The sequence below is a fragment of the Carassius auratus genome, chromosome 38 (genome assembly GCF_003368295.1).
Source record: "Carassius auratus strain Wakin chromosome 38, ASM336829v1, whole genome shotgun sequence".
Taxonomy (NCBI): Eukaryota; Metazoa; Chordata; class Actinopteri; order Cypriniformes; family Cyprinidae; genus Carassius; species Carassius auratus.
The window spans coordinates 21,645,889-21,665,161 of NC_039280.1; the positions used below are offsets into that span (position 1 = coordinate 21,645,889).

At 40.8% G+C, this 19,273-nt stretch overlaps 1 protein-coding gene across 2 annotated transcripts in view; it reads right to left on the reverse strand.

Moving 5' to 3' along the window:
* The window catches only part of col21a1 (collagen, type XXI, alpha 1), a 115,112-nt gene extending 97,940 nt beyond the window's left edge, over positions 1 to 17,172 (reverse strand). For both annotated transcript variants that reach the window (XM_026224742.1, XM_026224740.1), the window contains exons 1-6: positions 17,003 to 17,172; positions 12,135 to 12,265; positions 11,310 to 11,870; positions 9,374 to 9,539; positions 9,057 to 9,285; positions 6,493 to 6,666 (exon numbers count right to left, since the gene is read on the reverse strand). In XM_026224742.1, coding sequence (XP_026080527.1) covers positions 6,493 to 6,666; positions 9,057 to 9,285; positions 9,374 to 9,539; positions 11,310 to 11,870; positions 12,135 to 12,234 — 1,230 coding nt within the window. In that variant the 5' untranslated portion in view covers positions 12,235 to 12,265; positions 17,003 to 17,172. The remainder of the gene's footprint in view (positions 1 to 6,492; positions 6,667 to 9,056; positions 9,286 to 9,373; positions 9,540 to 11,309; positions 11,871 to 12,134; positions 12,266 to 17,002) is intronic.
* Positions 17,173 to 19,273: the final 2,101 nt, after the last annotated feature.

Below are 19,273 nucleotides of genomic sequence, written 5' to 3' on the forward strand. Positions count from 1 at the left end.
AATACTAAAACGGGAAGACAACCGGAAAAAAGCTCAAATACGTGAGAACCCCAGGAAAAAAAAAAACGGGAGGGTTGACAGCTTCTAACTACACTTTTGAAACACATAGTTAAAAGTACATGTGTGAATGGTTGTTTCCGATTAATCATCCAGCTTACTCCCCGTGCCAACGGGTTTAAATATGGCGACAGGTGCATCCACTCATTAGATTTTTGCTTCGGAGCCGAGTGGTTGTATGAAAGCTGTTATACTCCACAAAGCCATTCATCTGCTGTGTGTTGGGAAGCTGTTTTGGTTGGCGGTATGGCACAAACAGTGGTGTCCCTTTCAGCGATTCCCCTGGGTGCTTCAACTAAGAGAGCAGATTTCCTAAAAGAGCAAATCACAGACAATTTGCGTCTTTTTAAAGACGCCATTTCGTCCACGTCCTTCTGGATGCGGTCGCTTCCTGTTTTCTTCTGTGTCTGGGCATTCAGCACGCTGAAGGTGCGTTCGTGGATGGTTCATGCATGCACTGCATGTGTGACCATGGCAACGCTGCGATTGCGTCTCTCCTTTCTTAAAGGGAAAGGAGCAGACCCCTCTGTCACTACCCGTTCCGGTTTCTCTGCCACGAGCAGAGGACAGCCGGCTAGTGCTCTGGGAGATTTGGGTCATTCAGTTTGCCACTGGGGATCAGATGTCGATTGCAGAATCGGGGATGGGCTATTGACCTCTGTGGATGAAGATTCGGTGGGGCTGCATTGTCGCCACTGCCGAATTGGACCCAGAGTTGACAGCCGTGCTTGCCCGGGCAGCTCTGAGCATCAGGATGGAGGTGAATGCACCGCCCATCCCTGAGTGCTCATGGCTGTTCGATTGGTTCTCGGCTCACAACTGCGTTTTGCTCTGGTTCCTTTCTTCCCGGATGTGCATGGGGAAGTGATGTAGTTGTGGATGGACCCTTTTTATGGCCTGAAGCAGCTCATTTCATTCCTCCATCCTCACTACCCTCAAAGAGGGGTAGCTAGGGGTGCGTTGACATTCCCCAGCAGGAGAGTGTGATTGCTGTGCACTTGTGTCCGCAAAACGCCACCACTGGGAGGAATATTCTGCGCCTCTTACCCAAGGCCTGTAAACTGTCGGCCACTCGCGCTGCCAAGACTTACAGTGCTGCGGGCCAAGCTGCTTCTACCCTGCAAGCCATGGCTATGCTGCAAACTCACCAAGCCAAGGCTTTAACAAACGCACGAGGGTAGAACCAACCCAAGGTTGATGCAGGAGCTGGGCAGGGTGACTGACCTCACCCTTCCAGGTGACGGAAGTCACCATGCAGTCCCTCGGGATGGCGATGTCCACTCTGGTGGTCCAGTAGTGCCGTTTCTGGTTCAGCATGGTCTGTAACAAAGACGTTGACAAAGTGCACTTTCTCGACGCTCCCATCTCCCAGGCTGTCCTGTGTGACAATGCTGTCAGGGGCTGTGCCCAGCAGTTCCTGACAGAACAACAGCAGACTGAGGCAATACAGCACATCTCACCCCGACGTTATCCTCCGGTTGCCACCATTCCATCGCGGGCAGTGCATCAGCCTGCATGTCGCCTTTCCTCTGAGTTGCAAGGCTTGCAGGTTGACAATGAGCAACGCACTGCCTCCTCATTCTCACCCACGATCCCCTCTTTCGCCAGCGGTCAAGAGGTCATGCTGGCTCATTCGGACTGTCTGACTCGGTTACGCAATTCAGTTCGCCTGGCGACCTCCCAAGTTCAATGGCGTGCTTGAGACTTCAGTGGCAGTTTGGGACGCCTCTGTCTTGCGCGAGGAGATGCCCAAGGTTCCCACCATTCCCTTCTGAGTCCAGGTGGTGAACCTGCAAGCGCTGTCCCTGGAGGAGTCAGATCCAGCCTTGGCGTTGCTGTGTCCCGTAAGAGCGCTTCAAATATATGTGGACCGCACCCAGAGCTTCAGAAGCTCTGAGCAGCTCCTTGTCTGCTTTGGAGGTCAGCAGAAGGGGAAGGCTGTCTCCAAGAAGAGGTTGGCCCACTGGAAAGTGGATGTCATCGCCTTGGCCTACCGTTTCCAAGGGCGAGCTGTGCCCCCTGGGGGTGAGGGCGCACTCCACACGGAGTTTGGCCTCCTCCTATTCACTGGCGCACAGTGTCTCTCTGGCAGAAATTTGTCGAGCTGCGGGCTGGGCGACACCTAACACCATTGCGGGGTTCTACAACCTTTGTGTAGAGCCAGTTTCTTCCCGTGTGTTGGGTAACAGGTAATTGGCGGGAAGGGCTGGCTGGGTGTCACGTTTGCTGCGTCATACCCCCTAACACAGGGATGCGAGCGCCTTTCTTCTCCCAGTAGAGTTCCCCAGTTGGTGTACCCTGGTCGAGCATCCTCCAGCACCCTCGGCGGTCAGACTTGGCGGAGCAGTCTGTCGCCAGGCCCAGTACTGGTGTTAGCATGCCCGGAGTTCTGGTCAGCCCCTGTACTGGGCTAGGTGTCCATATGGCTTGATTCCTTATGGGTAATCCCATATGTGTATTCTTCCACAGTAAGGTTTCCCTCTTGGCAAACCCGTGTCTTTCCTTGACAGGCCCGTTCTGTCAGTCTCTTCTGGCAGCTGTTATCTTCTGGCAGCTACTCTAAGGTATGACCTTCCTCAGAGACCCTTTCCATATGTAGTACTGCCCCCTGGGTCAGTCCATATCAGTATCTCCATATGTCACCTCCCTACGGGTAGGATGTGGTCTCCTTAGCGGCCTGTTCCTAGGCTTGCTTCCCCATTGTCTTGCCAAGCTGAAAGAACAAATAGGGAAGATTTGAAGCAATATTTCACCAAAGGTTGAAATCCCTTCCACTAACTTTGTTCTCCGGCAGCAATGTACTCACCCTTTGGCCCCTTCGGTACCAAGGTCAGTGAATTTGCGCTGGGGCTTTGGGAAGGTTACGACCATAGCTTTTGTGGCACGCCACGTCTTGCCGACAATTGCAGTGCCACAGGGTTGTGATGGTGTTCAGGTTGTGGCGTTTTCCATAGGTCAAATTCGGTCACTACGAGGTATGTCAAACGACATATGGGGTATATGTCGTTTGACATACCTCGTAGTGACCGACAGATAGGGAACGTCTCAGTTACGTACGTAACCCTCGTTCCCTGAGGGAACGGAGACGTTATGTCCCCATGCCACAACCTTGAACCGGTCGCTGTTGCCGGGACACGTTCTTGGCTCCTCAGCATAAAACCTAATGAGTGGATGCACCTGTCGCCCTATTTATACCCGTTGGCACGGAGAGTGGCTCGGGTAATCCACTAGCCAATTTTCATTGGCGTTTTCTCTTAAACTCAGAGATGATTGGCCTCCCAAGGAGACCCCATATGTCGTTCGACAAAATGTCTCCATTCCCTCCATCAGGGAACGAGGGTTGCGTACGTAACTGAGATGTTTGAATGATCTTGGCAGACAGATAAAAACAACACACATGCGAATAGCACATTTCTAAACATAACATTTAGGAATGTTAGCATCTTCCTTGGTTTGGGCCTTCAGCTCTCCTTTTTTGGTTATACATTTAATGAACATTATGACAGTTAAGTATGCATGTGTATAGTATAAACATCAAGCAACATGAATATGTGTAGTATGAATGCAATCTGAATGTACTAGGTCCACCATGCTAGCATAGTCATTTGAGCTACAAAGTGTGTTTGGTTGTTTTTCTCCCATCTGCGATCAAGTGTCCATTGGATGTGAACTTTAGAATGTTGGCAGAAGCAGGTCATCTGGTGTAATTTGCCTACGGTTTTTACTATAACCTTTATGCCTTCCAGGGTTAACTCAATTATTGTCTTAAAATTTCTACAATGCTGGGTTCAAATTAACCGATAATGGGATGGAAATTATAAAATAACAGAAAGTCTACCTTGGTTGGGTATCGTTTAGGTTTTTTAGGATAACAGTGCCAAATTGGTGTGCCCTCTTGCAGAAAGTCCACATATGCACCACAGAAGGAATAGACGCTCATGACACTCCAGGAAATCCCTAATATGGACAAAGGTATCTGCCTATTCCTGTAACTTAATAATAATAATGATGATGATGATGATAATAATAAAGATTAAGATAGAGAATGCTTTGAATTATGAAACATGAAGACAATAAATACACGACTGTGACAATATATGGATATTGCTCTTTTGTTGGACAACATGTTTAGAAACGCTTCTCATTGCATGTTATTCATTTAGGCACATTTAATGTAGGCTACCTGCTGGCAAAAGAGCAAGTATAACTGCTGCATTCACACTCTCCTCAGATAGTTTTCTCATTATTCTGACACCACATTAATGCAGAATAGTGATCACAGGTGGTGATGATATGTCCCTTTCGGAGCACCGGAGGGAAATATTTAAATCAACAATGCAGGCATTTAAGTGGCACCAAAATCTGTTATGATTCAGTCTGGTACATATATGCAAGGTTTCGGTACCCAACCTTAATGACTACAGTAGCAACACAGACAGTAGTAATTCCTTACATTTATATATTGCTTTTCTGGGCAAGCATTTAACATGGGGGGGGGGGGGGTGGAGGGGGGTTGACGTCCTCAACCACCACCGGTGTGCAGCATCCACTTGGATGAGGCAATAGCAGCCATATTGCGCCAGAAACACCCACAACACACCAAAAAGCGTAATGCTGAATAACTGTTAATTCCAATAATGGTCCTTTTGCATGCATTTGTGTAAATGTTTTTGGTTCAGGCATTCTAGGGTTAAATCTAACAGCCCTGCATGTTGGGTCACATTTAGCCCAACCCAGCTGTATCAAAACTACCCAGTGCTGGCTTACCAAAATGACCCAGATTTGGTTGTTTTTGATCCAGCATTTTACTGTACAGTCATGGCCTAAAGTTTTGGCAGTGACATAAGTGCTTTACTATTTGTAGATTATTTTTCCACGTTTCTAATGGTATACTGAAATACAATGATAAGCATATCAAAAGTTTTAAAGGCTTTTAATGGCAAAAAAATATATTATGAATCAATATTCGCAGTGTTGAGCCCTGTTCCTCATAACCTCTGCGATTCTTTCTGGCATGCTGGATATTAGCTTCTGGGCCAAATCCTGACCGATGATGATCCATCCTTGACTTATTACTTATTGGAGTTGATCACAATTTGTGGGCTTCTGCTTGTCCACTCATCCTTTAGAGGACTGACCACAAGTCCTCTTTGTGATTGAGATCCAAAATTTCAATGTAATGATCACTCTTGCTTTGTGACATGGTGCTCCATCATGCTGGGAAAATGCACAGATCATCACCAAATTACGCATAGACCATTGGAAAAAGTCGTTTTTGCAGGACATTTTGATGTAATTCTTTATTCATGGCAGTGTTTTTGGGCAGAATAATGAGAGAGCCCACTTCATTGGTTGAAAAGCAACCCCCATGGATGGTCTCAGGATGCTTCAATGTTGGCATGACACAGGACTCATGGTAGCGTTCACCTTTTCTTCTCCGAACAATCGACTTTCCAGATGTCCCAAACAATCGAAGGGAGCTTCATCAGAGAAAATAACTTGGCCCCAGTCTTCTGCTGTCCAATCCTTGTACTTCCTGCAAAATTTGAGTCTGTCCTTAACATTTTTCTTGGAGAGATGTGGCTTCATGCTGCCCTTATTGACACCAGACAATTGTCCAAAAGGTCTTGGCCTCACTGTTCGTCCAGATGGTCTCACACCAACCTGCTGCCATTCCTGAGCAAGCTCTGCACTGCTGGAGACACAATTCTGTTGCTGACTCAGGAGGAGACAGTCCTGGCTCTTGCTGGACACTCTGGGATGTCCTGAAGATATGCAGTCTGCAGTTGAACCCCTGACCTTGAAGTTCTTGATGATCCGGTAAATGGTCGTTTCAGGTGCAATATTCTTTGTAGCAATTTCCTTGTACGTGAGGCATTTTGATACAAAGCGATGATGGCTGTACATGTTTCTTAGGAAGTAACCATTGCTAACAAGAAAACAATGATTGGAAGCACTTCTTCCCTCCTTCGGGGACCTGTTTTTTTTTTCAGGATGGATGGATGTTTCTGAGGCTGTGTAGAATGGGGTCATGACATGAGGTCGTATTTACTTTTCAACGTGTGAAAATTTCGGATGAGAATTTTGGATTCACTAACTCAATTACTGGCTAGTGAAATCCAACCAGTATCAATTCAGTAGGCTAACTGACATTATATAGTTGCCTAGTATGAAGTGTATTTCAGCACATACGCGAGTGATGTACTCACAGTGTAGAGGGTTGATGTTGGCCTTCCCTTATAATGATTTTGAACATCTAAATGTTACCACTGCCTGTAACACATCATCTCAACATCACATTTCCACAGTACCACCTAGTTAATTCATTGAGATACAGTTGAGATTTTCAACAGTAAAGTATATATTTTTTTTGTGTTTATGACAAGAAATGAATGGTTTGTAGAATGGGATTCAAGAAATCATTAGCATACTTACAGGTACAGTTGTTTCTTTGCTGACGTACTTCCCAACCTGTGTTTTTCCATTAATAAAAATACCATCAGGAGGCTCCAGTGCCAATGTCTCAATTTCCAAATCATCAACATATAGAGTGACATCTTCCTCTGTCACTAGAAGACGCAGCTGATGCCATTTTTCATCAAATAGTTTCTGTAAAATACATAAAGCACAATGTAGCATAGACAATGGTGTTTTATAACATTTATAGTTTTTAAATTTATGTATTTAGCAGACACTTAAGCAAATTACAGTGCATTCAGGCTATACATTATTATTTTTTATTTTTTTAACAGTATCAGTGGTCCCTGGGAATTTGAAGCCAAAACCTTTTGCACTGCTAACTCGGTGCTCTACCACTGAGCAACAGGAACACATTATCACATTACTATATTATTACATTACTAAGTTCATAAGTTCATATACCATAAATGAAACTTAATAAAGAAGATGAGAACATTTCAGTTAGAGATGACCCAAATAGTCAATTAACGATTAGTCGGCCAGAAGAGGCTTGGTCGTCCAAAATTTTATTGGTCACTTAGCCTAAATAAAACAAAACATTCTACATTGGTGAAGTCACGGCTCATTAACCAGATCAGGCAGGATATCCAAACGCTCTCCTATCATTCATCGACCTCAAATATGACTTATCATCTGAAATATGTTCCTAGCAGCAACTTTACATATCCGCTCAGTATAATATTAACCTGTTCAACCGTCTGTGCGGAATGTGGAAGCTGAACAGCAGCGCTCAATGCAGCACAGATGGAGGCTATACTCCATAATTTTTGCTCATACAGATAAGAGTAACACATCTTTCAAATCTGTGAAGACTCTACGTTTATTTGTGTTCACTCATAATAAAAACATGGCACTTTTGTAAAATAATGAAAGCAAATAAGATGCACTTTCTTCTGACTTGGTCTCTGTGAACTTGAGCGCGAAAATCCAAAACTATGTGTATAGTTGCCTTACAGACATAAAAAAAATATATATCTATAGAGAGTGAAATATCTAGTAAAATAACAAAACAAAAAAAACCAACAACCTTAAAATGGAAAACAAATATTCTCAAATTATGTAATCCGTAACATGCGTACAGGCGCGTCCACTACTGCGGACATGACAAGTCAGTGTCACCAACTTAATCTCTTAAACTCAAAACCCAAAAGGAATTTATTAAAAATAATAATTAAAATGTGAAAGTAACTTCTTACTGTTTTTCCCACACACATTCAAAATCACTTATATCTGCCGGTGTGCCTTGGCAAGATTTATGCATGTGCTAGAGTGCTTAATAGGCAATGTATGTAGGCAATTTAAGGGATTATTTTGATTTAAATGGTTTATTAATGATTATTGTGTGATTAGTCGATTAATGCTTCAAATGAACGACTACTAGTCAACAAGACAAATCTTTAGTCGAGTGCAGCCCTAATTTCAGTAAACGTATTCTATATATATTTTTTTCAATTATGTGAATTCATGTTTTTCATTTTTCATAAAATATTAAACTCTTCCAGTGCTCTGTGTTGTTCAACTTAACTGTTTTCATTATTTAATTACTGAAGGATCTTTATATAAGTGTGAATGTGTTTTAAACAAAAAATATCAAGTTTATAATGTATACAATTCCATAGAGTATTTTTTTGTCCAAATGGTGACTGGTAAGCCTGGTATATACTTGGTGTATACTCTAATATACTTGGCTGCCATGGGCCTGGAGTCCACTGTTAAAGGATTTTCTGTATAAAGTTTTGAATCCTTGCTGAAACCAGTTTAGGCACACGTGAATTTCTAGACTGGATTAGTGCTGATATAGCTGGCAGACCAAAACTTAAAGCAGCATGGTCTTTTTGCTGAAGGTAGTGAAGCAGTACCATTAAAGAAACACTCCTCTATTTTTGAAAATAGGCTCATTTCCAACTCCACTAGAATTAAACAGTTGAATTTTAAATTTTTTTATCCATCCAGTTGATCTCCGGGTCTGGCGGTAGCACTTTATTTGTAGCTTAGCATCGATCATTGAATCTGATTAGACAGTTAGCATCTCGCTGAAAAATTACCAGAGTTATTTTTATATATTTTTCTATTTAAAACTCGACTCTGTAGTTACATTGTGTACTGAGACTGACGGAAAATTAAACGTTGCGATTTTCTAGGCTGATATGGTTAGGAACAATACTCTCATTCTGCCGTTTTAATCAACGAACTTCGCTGTCGTACCATGGGTGCAGCAGGTGCAAAGATATTTTATTTTGATGTACTTACAGAAGAGTCAAGTTTTAAATAGGAAAAATATCAAAATTATTTTTTGGTCATTTTTGAGTGAGATGCTAACGGTCTAATCAGATTCGATGATCTGTGCTAAGCTAAAGCTACTGCCAGACCCGGCGATTGGCTGTATGGTTTCGAAAACATTATAACACAACTGCTTAACTCTAGGGGAGGTGGCAAATGAGGCTATTTTCAAAAATAGTGGAGTGTTCCTTTGAGTTCATGAATTGTTTCAGGCTTCTTCTGTCAAGCTGTGTATTTACCTTAGCAGGTTGTTTAGTGAAGACCACAGTTTGAGTTCCGCTTGGTGTGCTGCTTGTGGTGGTGAACATCACTGTTCTGTCCAGACCATTTAGAGTAACAGCCATTTGAGGCTTTTCGTCCTTGGTCTGTATCCTCCATAGATCCCACTCTTCCATAACCACGGAGCCTTTGTACTTCAGCGTGGCCACAAAAACATAGGATGGTGGAAGTCCGCCTGGAAATAACATCCTACGGACATTAAGATGAAGACACTGTTTCACTTCGAACAGAGTATACTTTCTAGGACATAGGAGCTTGAAACCAAACGTAATTATACCTGGTGCTCTCACTCAGGTCAACTCGGGATGTCACCTGGTAGGCTTTGCTGCCATCAAAAGATCCTTGTGTCTTTTTAGCTTTTTTAGCCAAGTTGAAATGGAGTAGTATGTCAAATCCTTTCTCATCTCGAGAATTGATTGGAATTTTTGCTGGACACACAGTCTCTATGGTACATTAAATTGAGAAGACAATGTAAACTGCAACACTGCAACAAATGATGCATGAATCTAAATTAAGCTAAGCAAGCACTACCCTATAATTTCCCTGCCTTTAATGAGCTTTAATATTAAAATCACAGCAATGTTTGCAATGTTTGCTGAAAAAAAATGTCTGCAAAGGGTTAAACATTTATGGAATGTAGTGGTTTATTTTATTTGGCTTGGAAACTAGTCTAAAAAATCGTAGGAAGACCTTGGCATGAAACACTGGACATTGTGCAAATATGCAGTCCAACTAAAGAATGTCCCCATCATTGAAAATACCAGACGAGAGATGACCTCTTCTATCATAAAGTGCCTTAATCATTAACTTTTCCAGTGTATGGAAAAGCTTTCTATGATGAGCTTCAGGAGTCTTAGCAAATTTTATGGAGGGCAGTTTTTCCAACCTAATAATAATAATAATAATAATAATTTGTTACATTTATATAGCGCTTTTCTAGACACTCAAAGCGCTTTACATTGTCAGGGGGTATCTCCTCATCCACCACCAGTGTGCAGCATCCACCTGGATGATGCGACGGCAGCCATATTGCGCCAGAACGCCCACCACACACCAGCTTACTGATGGAGAGGAGACAGAGTGATGAAGCCAATCAGCAGATATGGGGATTGTTAGGAGGCCATGATGGTCAGAGGCCAATAGGCGAATTGAGCCAGGATGCCGAGGTCACACCTCTACTCTTTTCGAAAGACATCCTGGGATTTTTAATGACCACAGAGAGTCAGGACCTCGGTTTAACGTCTCATCCGAAGGACGGTGCTTGTTGACAGTATAGTGTCCCCATCACTACACTGGGGCGCTAGGACCCACACAGACCACAGGGTGAGCACCCCCTGCTGGCCTCACTAGCACCTCTTCCAGCAGCAACCTAGTTTTCTCAGAGGTCTCCCATCCAGGTACTGACCAGGCTCAGCCCTGCTTAGCTTCAGTGGGAAACCGGTCTTGGGCTCCAGGGTGATATGGCTGCCGGCTAATGGCTGTATTGGACTCCAGTTTTTATTTTTGCTTTTTAACAAGTCTGCGTAGAGTTGTTGCTGAGTAATCCATTGTTAGAACAGAAAAGCGCCTTGAGAAGTATTCTTTCTCCACTTTTCAAGATCAGATCTGGCATTTGATCACTTTTTTTTACCATTATTATACTTAATGTTGTGCTACTTCTGCTTTTCAGCAGATTTAACTGCAAATCCAATCTATACCTCACAGTAATTTTGGTTGGTGGGAACTATACAAACTTGACATTTGCATCTGCCAAAATTGGATTCACAATATATAAACATCTCAGAATCACTGGCCTTTTGCAGAACTTTCAAATAATTGAACTGGCTTGTTTGTAAGCTTGCTGGAAATTGATGTCACAATCTTTGAAACATGCTTAGCAATGCATGATCCTGATTTCACACTTTTGGACAATTTACAGCCATGTTGTTGAACTCAGAACACCTGGATGTTGTAGGGTATGAATCAAACTGTGATCTGTGCATTGAGGTGAGAGACACTTAATTATGCATGCAACTCAGACACGGAGATGCCATAAACCTGTCTCCACTTGTACATGGATGGCATGGTAAAGCAAAAAAATCCTGGTCCTCTGTGGAAGCTCAAGGTCATAAAACATTGTAATTTCATTGTGACACATGTGAAAAATGTTACACCAATGAATTTGAAACTGTAGCACCTGAAATATGAAAGCTTAGCAATACATGAAGGCTTACCTTCACACAGCTTCTGCCTAATAACTTCACGGATCTTTGCGATAGCTTTATAGTCTTTCACAGAAAAAACATAGGTTGAGGATGGTTTGTTAGCAATGGCCCTGAGCTCTGCCTCCTCGGTCTCAGAACCAACGCCAATTGCGAAGAGAATTATCCCCTTTTTCCTTGCAGCTTCTGCAGCTGCCAGCACTTCATCTTGGGACTTCCCGTCCGTCAGAACCACAGCGATTTTTGCAATGCCATTTGGACCTCTCTCAGACAAGGCGAAGAGTTTGTCGTTAGCAAACTTTATGGCCTTCCCTGTGTTTGTATTCCCACCCATGTATTCTATGGACTCCATTGCCTTGATTAGGTCACTACTTGATAAATGTTTTTCCAGGGGTATATGCAAAAAGGGGTCATCGCTATATTGCACCACCCCAACCTGGGTGAATTTCTGACCGATGTTGAAGCTCATGGTGATATTTACCAGCCACCGTTTGACAATCTCAAAGTTTATGTCATCCACACTCCATGATCCATCGAGTATGAATACTAAATCACTTGGCGCTGTTCTACAACCTGAAATTGAGGAATGAAGATGAGATTTTGTTCCTCATAAGTTGACCATTTGATCTTCTCACACTGCAAGGCACAGTTTAGACACTTGACTCTAAAGTTCTATCTTCAATCAAATTATTGACAGTCTGCCCTGTGTTCCAGAAATTGTTGCATTTGCTCTGTATTAAGACAGGCCACAATGAACACTGCATCATTAGGTGATGTTATCTGTGTGAATAGTCTTCATGCATCATACGCTAGTGAAGATGAGAGAAGCACGCTTACTTAATCTCATGTCCTCATCTTGTGCTGTGCAAAACAAGTGAAGGAGCATGAAGTAAAGACACCAAAGCACAAAATGCATGGATCTCATTTTGCAACCCATGTTCCTGAAGTACCAAGCTCCAGTTTAGCACCTGAAGAGAAATAAAGATAAGACATGCATTTCATAGATGTCTTCACATGAATGCCTTTGGATTTTGCAGATGTTAATTTTTTTTATAGTTTTGTTAAATGAATGACATGCTTTTTGTAATCAATGTAAACATCTCAACCATAACAGTTGAGCAGGAGTTGTATTGCATTTGATGCGCACAGGATACAATGCAGTTAATTCGGTCCATGCTAACGACGATGGTTGTGCATTTCTAGGTTTGGATATGAAAACCAAAGAATGGAAATGAAGGTTGTGTGCACCCTTTTTGTATAACTTGAATGAGAAACAGACATATTGTGCAATACCAGAGGTGGAAAGTAACAAATTACATTTACTCGCATTACTGTAATTGAGTAGCTTTGTTGTGTACTTCTACTTTTTATTTTACTTTTACTTAAGTATCATTTGTTTGAAGTATTGTAATTCACTACATTTTAATACACATTAATAACTGAGTAAAAATAAAAAATAAAAATCGCTCCCTGAAAACTACTGCAGTAAATAATGGGCAGGAGAGCAAACCGGTGCTAAAATCACAAGAAGGATGCAGATCACTGATCTATAATATAGAACTGGATTGCTCATGACGTCATTAAAGTGAAGCCGCCGCACCGCCATATTGGTAATCCCTAGTGTGCAAAAACGTTCCATTGAATTAATAGGAATTTGTATGATTTTAATGAGAAAACATCACCTAACAAGTCAGTGTTTATAAATATGAAGTATCACTGTACATTATTACAATGCGAACACCCTAGGCATGTAAACGGTTATTTTTTAAATGTTGGGAATTTCCTCTACTTATTAAAAAGCTACGTTCCTTACAGTAGTGAGCATCATGAACACTATAAACATCAGACGGTCACGACCTCAACACATATATCAAACTACAAAGTGTTCGTTGTGAAATCTGAATTTATTCAGAGAAATAACTGACTATATACAGTACAGATTTAAGAAATAAATACAAAGCTTTATTTCCCAGATAGTAAATAAAAAAATCTATATTTCATTATAGAGCAATATTAACAACATAATTGCATTATTCATTGTAATATATTAAAATCCATTTCTGATACTAATACGTTCGTTTAATAATTCCTGAATAATTTTGTTCATAAAGAAATTTTTGTGTTTAATCAGTTACCTGTGTCGTCAGTGCGCAGCAGACACACGCACCTAACATGATTTAAATATATCGCTTATCCTGCCCCAAAAGACCGTAAACACCCCAGACAATATCTGAAGTAAAGATGAATTTACATGCACTTAACATAAAAACGAATCCCGTTTGACTGATTTGCTTCAAATAGAGTTATTTTAGGACAGCGGTTTGAATGTAACTCAATGGAGCTCTCTGCTGGTAGGGATTAATAAGATGGCGGATCGAACACTTCCGGTGGCTTCACTGCCTGTTGGCAGTTTAGAACGCGATGAGCGATCCAGTTATATATATATATATAGATCAGTGATGCAGATGGACAAGACAGGCATTATGTTGAGAACAAAACCTCGTCATATTATGTTGTTGAAGTTGAACTCAAAAGAAAATGAAGTGAACCCCTGGCCATATTTATGCTCTGTTATGCAGTGTAAGCTGTGCTTGCCTAGGGAGATCCAACTAGCAGCTAAAATCTCAACATCAACCCTTCACAAGCATGTAGAGGTAAGCTAAATACTTGCAACATTGCACTGGAAAAACACTCCTACAGAGTGCCATGAAGTCTAGTAGAGACTAGTGCGCACGCTCATTTAGAGAGAGGTCTTTTTCTGCGTGATTCAACCTGTTAAAATGCATTTAGAATTAAAACTAAAAAGCTAAAAAAAATAAGAAAATGTGTGTGTATGTGTGTGTATATATATATATATATATATATATATATATATATATATATATATATAATTTGATAAAGTAAATCAATATCTCACCAAGAGTGACTCTTTCATACTCTTTTGGACATCTAAATTCAGTTAATGACATAATTGTCCTATTAACTAAATATTCAGGATCAGGATACAATTAAAGTTGAATAAGCAGCATTTGTGGCATAATTTTGATTACTGAAAAAAAGAAAAGAAAAAAAAAACATCCTGTACTTCCTTAAAGCAAATCCTGAGCTCACAGGCAATTGCAATGGATTTGGAGCATTTAAAAGCAGCAATGTGAAGTTTATACTTTTATTAAAGCACTTTCATTCATTGTTCTGTCTAAACTTACTTACATACTTGAGATGTAAGGTTATTGTAATTTCTATAGTCAGTTTATCATTTTAAGCGGTTGTTGTCTTGGCAGCAAAGTTTTAAAAATGCATGTAACTTTACACAGAACAACGGATAGTAACTGATTTTGTTCACACAAAAATCATGTTAATGTGCATATTGTTGCTATACTTTTGAAATGGTAACCAACATAATGCCACAAGTGCTCTTAATTGAGCTTTACTTGCATTGAACTCAATATATTCCAGTTGTGTTTTATTAGCAATCTCACCAAGTAGAATCATGTCATGTTTTGAAATAGTATTTCATCTAACTCTGGCTCTTGTTGGAAACTGTGTGCTGTTTCCAGAAAGAGAAAGAACTGCAGACATTATAAAAAACACTGTAATAAATGAAGACCAGATATGCTCCCTTTAGAAGGGGTGGGGGTGTTTTTTGGCATACTGATTGCTGCAGTCAAACAAAGATTCCCAATGCAAGTTACCATCCTCACCAGCTGAGAGATCTGAGCAAGAACGGAACACGAGTAAAACTTTTATACTTCCTTCAACTTTGGCTAGTAATATGACTAAGGTTTTCCAATCTGACCAGGAGGTGTATCATGATGTATCACCCCTATAACACATAAGATGTAGTCCTTTGCGAAGCCCATCACAAGGGGAGGTATATGGAACGCTTCAATATTTTCATGAGCATGTCTGCATGCTAAGAGCTCAAACCCACGCCCCCGCACACACTATTCTTTGGAACTGGAAATTGTTCTGCCAGTGAAATTGTAGTTCTGGGCAACGATCAAGCTCATGTTCATGTGACAAAGCCAAAGCAACTCTAGACCAAAAAAAAAGAAAAGAAAAAGGACAGTGCAGAACGATCTTGGTAATGCACCATTACTTTCGTGGAATTAATGACTACAAGTCCTGCACAAAAACTGGAAAGACATATGTGTCTGCCAGCCTGTACCTTTAGCCATATGGCTTGTCTTTGCACCATGACCTTCTCATTGACCTTGGAAGTTATTGGGGACCTCCAGACAGTTTATGGTTCCAGTCCCAGGTCAAGATGCAGGAGACTCTGGAACCATAATGAAGCTGGAATGCGACGTCTTTAAACATTCTCCTCTATGAAAAGGAATTGCCCCCTTCAATTTAGCCAAATTTATCCTAAGCAGGTGTCTTCCAAAACATGACATTTAAATCTCAGTGGAATTTCAGTGCAAGTAATTTATCGGGTTTTTAGTGATACTTGTTTAAGATTTATTTAGTGTTGATGGGTTTTGTCCAACTGTATGTGGGAGGCAGGAAACCCTTGTTGAACAGCTGATTCCTCCCTGTCCTCCAGATGAGGTGTTAACCTCTCCACGTATCCTAAGAAGACTGCCAAATATGTATGCTTTATTTAGTCGGTTTCCAAGGAAAGGTATTTTCCTTGTAGCTCTTATTTTGTTGCACATCTGTAGTTACTCTTGATTTATTGTGTATGGCTTGTCTTGGATCAGTTATCTCCATGTTTTCTAACTGGCAGTCATTGTCTTACTAAAACCTTTTTGCCTGTTTTCCATTGCACAGCTATAAATGTGCTATTGTAATGCAGTGCTTTTCGATACCAAAATCAACAACTGCTGTAAGGCATGTTCAATTAGTTTGCCAACAAGAGGGGAAAATAAATGGGGGGCCAAGTTCCTCAGGCTCCAATGAAATGCCAAAACATTAAATCAGAGAGAGACCACTGAAATTGTTTCACATAATCAAGACCGTAAAGGCAACAGTCTACCAAGGACAGAGCTGTTACAAGGGAGTTTCCACCAAGTTACGTACGTGATCAACATGCATGACTTACTCACAAATGGTTTGTTGGAGAATCTCCCTTTTGATGCTCTTCCAGCTCTTCTGTGCAGCCTTTTTTAATCTCCACTGCTACCCAAACAAGGGAACGCAACTCTTAGGATTTAAATAAGACTACGTCGTTCCTTAGACTGAATAACTTGTTTGCACATTTACCCCTGGACCGGCTGCTGGACAAAGCCCTGTTAAATAATTCCATTCATTCCTCAATCGTGACAGTGGCACATGTCAGGAACTGATAACCATTGCTAATAAATTCAACATGCAGGTTGTCTGCAAGAACGGAGATTTGCAGACAAAAAAGGACAAAGCATGTGAGGATCTATGCACATGTAGTTTCTCTTGCATCTTTTTACATGTTCTCAAAAGGGAACACATCAACCCAACCCTCGACAGACAATCACCATTAAATGAAAAATGACATTTTCGAAAAGCCCTGGATGAATTTCAAACAAGCATTTCTTTCTTTCCTTTTTTTTCTCTCTTTTTTTTTTTTTACAATGACCTCATCTGTTGGGGTAGCCATAAGATAATGAGATGTGAAACAGTATCTTCTGCATGCTGCTTGCAGCCAAAAGAAAAAGTGCAACTAACACAACAGTCAAGAGAATCAATGCATCACACTGGTTAAAAAGAGAAAAAAAAGAAAGATTTACCAGAGTTTGATGTGCACAGAGCTGGACCCTTATTGAATAAATAGCCCCTCACTCACACTGTCTGCTGTCTCATGGTCAGGGCTGTGCAAAGCGCAGGGTTGGAGGAGGCTGCAGATGTGAGCCTGCCCTCTCCATTCACCTTCCAACAAACTCACTCTCTCTCTCTCCCTCTTGGTTACAGAGGTTGAAATAAGATGCAGATAAGGAAAACTTCACTAAATAGAAGAGAAAAGGAGTCAGCCCCCTTTTTGTGGAAGCAGAAGGAAAATTACAGTAATTCCGATATTCTTCCAATGTTGGGATTCTGTATGACAGCTGAGGGGATAAATATTGTGAGGGTTTTTTTAGTAATGAGCCAGAAGATTAGATAAGAGAACATGCTTTCACATTCTTTGAGTCTAACTTGAGAGGCGAAAGGATGTTGCCTGTTTGTTGCATCGTACAATATTTTATTAATTTTCCGATTCATTTCTTGGACACTTTTTTTTCAGTATGTGTGGTCCTTAAGTCATTGAGGACTTTTGCTTGTAAACTGCATTTCTTGAAACAACTGTTCTGTTTTGGTGAATTTGCAGCTTGCAGTCTGTCTAAAACATTAGTCTATTTAAAATATAATGAAACAGCTTATATGTTAGAACCCACATCTTTTCTTTTGTAAGAGCATTTAGACATCAGAAATACTTTTAATACGTTTAATGGCAAGTTTGATGGAAGTCATGACAATTATCCTCTCCAAAATGTCTTTTTTTTTTTTTTAAGTAGATATATTATTGGAAACAAGAAGTGTCTACTATTGAGTTATTCATGAATTTGAAAGCTGAACATTTGCATGTTGTGGTGTTGGCACTAAAAGTAACCCATGTGCTGTTCTCTATCATTGGCACATTGTGATTTTCCAGAACATCTTTGCGTTTTTCTCTACTATATCAAACACAATGCTTTCTTGGCATAAACTTCGAAATAATCTCCCTTAAATTGGATAATTTCAACCATGTTATTCCCTTTTTTTTTCTTTGGAACAGTGCAGGACTGTAAATCAAATCTAATCCAATCAAGTAATTTTAGTTCCAGCATTCTAAATATCTAGGGGAAAAATTAACTTGAACACTACAAAATGTAGAGTTTTTGTGCATATACAACATATAGTTATTATCACGTAATTTGTGAGTGGGGGGTTATAAATAGTACATGTGATTTGTGTGCTATATTCCAAGTGTTCTGGAGACATATGATGTTGTTAGCACAGACAAATTTATTTTTTATAAATATAAATTATAGTGAGATGTTATCTTAAGAACTGCTGCAACAAGACTGTGTTGCCTCAAAATCTGCACCAGTCTGATTCTAGAGTGTTCGGTTTGGTTCCTCACACAAAGCTGAACTACTTTTATAGGCCTTTTTGTCATTTTTGGAGTTTAAAGTAGTTTGTGCGAGAAAATTGATTGATTAATTGATTGATTTGATTAATTGATTGATTGATTGATTGAACAATTTGCACAGCAGGATATAAGTCATACAGGTTCAGAACAACATGAGGGTGAGAGAACAATGACTGCTTTTGGATGAATTAATTTTTTGGTAGCTCTTTAGCAATTTGGTAGGTAGCTCTTGAATGAAAAATCTATGTTCTTTACACCCACAGAGCTACAGAGCTCCCAACATCTGAAATTCTGAGAAGTATACGCCCACATCTTCTTGGATTCATTCTAATCACTGTCAGCAAGTTCTTCAAACCCACCTAAGCTTCACAGGAAGCAAATTAAACACGTCTCCTTATTCAACACCCTCAAAGTAATCAAACCCTCAAGTGAAGAAAATTTGATCTGGGCTTGGTCTAGGTTCTCAACTTCAGCCAGTTCTGTAGGAAACACAATGCAGAATAAGCCCACCTGCTGATAATCACCTGCCAAGCCAGCTCCTAGCTTGACGAATGCTACATCTGGGAATCCCATGCCCATAATTGATGCGTTAACAATTGGAAGACTGGGAGAATCCCACTGTAAGTAATGGGTATCCTCCCACAGGGCTTTTTGTAATTGAAAGGTACAGCTGGACTCCTAATACTTCATATTCTGTTGGCTTTGGAAAACGGCAACAAAAGCACAACCATGAAGCGAGAGCTATGTTTGTTTCCTGAGTGGGAAAAAACTCAGCAGTGAGGTGTCATAGCACGCCTGATGAATTGCAGTGTGGTTATGCAGTTTGGAAAGCTCTAGCCAACTATTATCAAATGAGGAATTTGTGGAAGACACTGGCAAGCATGCTAGAAAC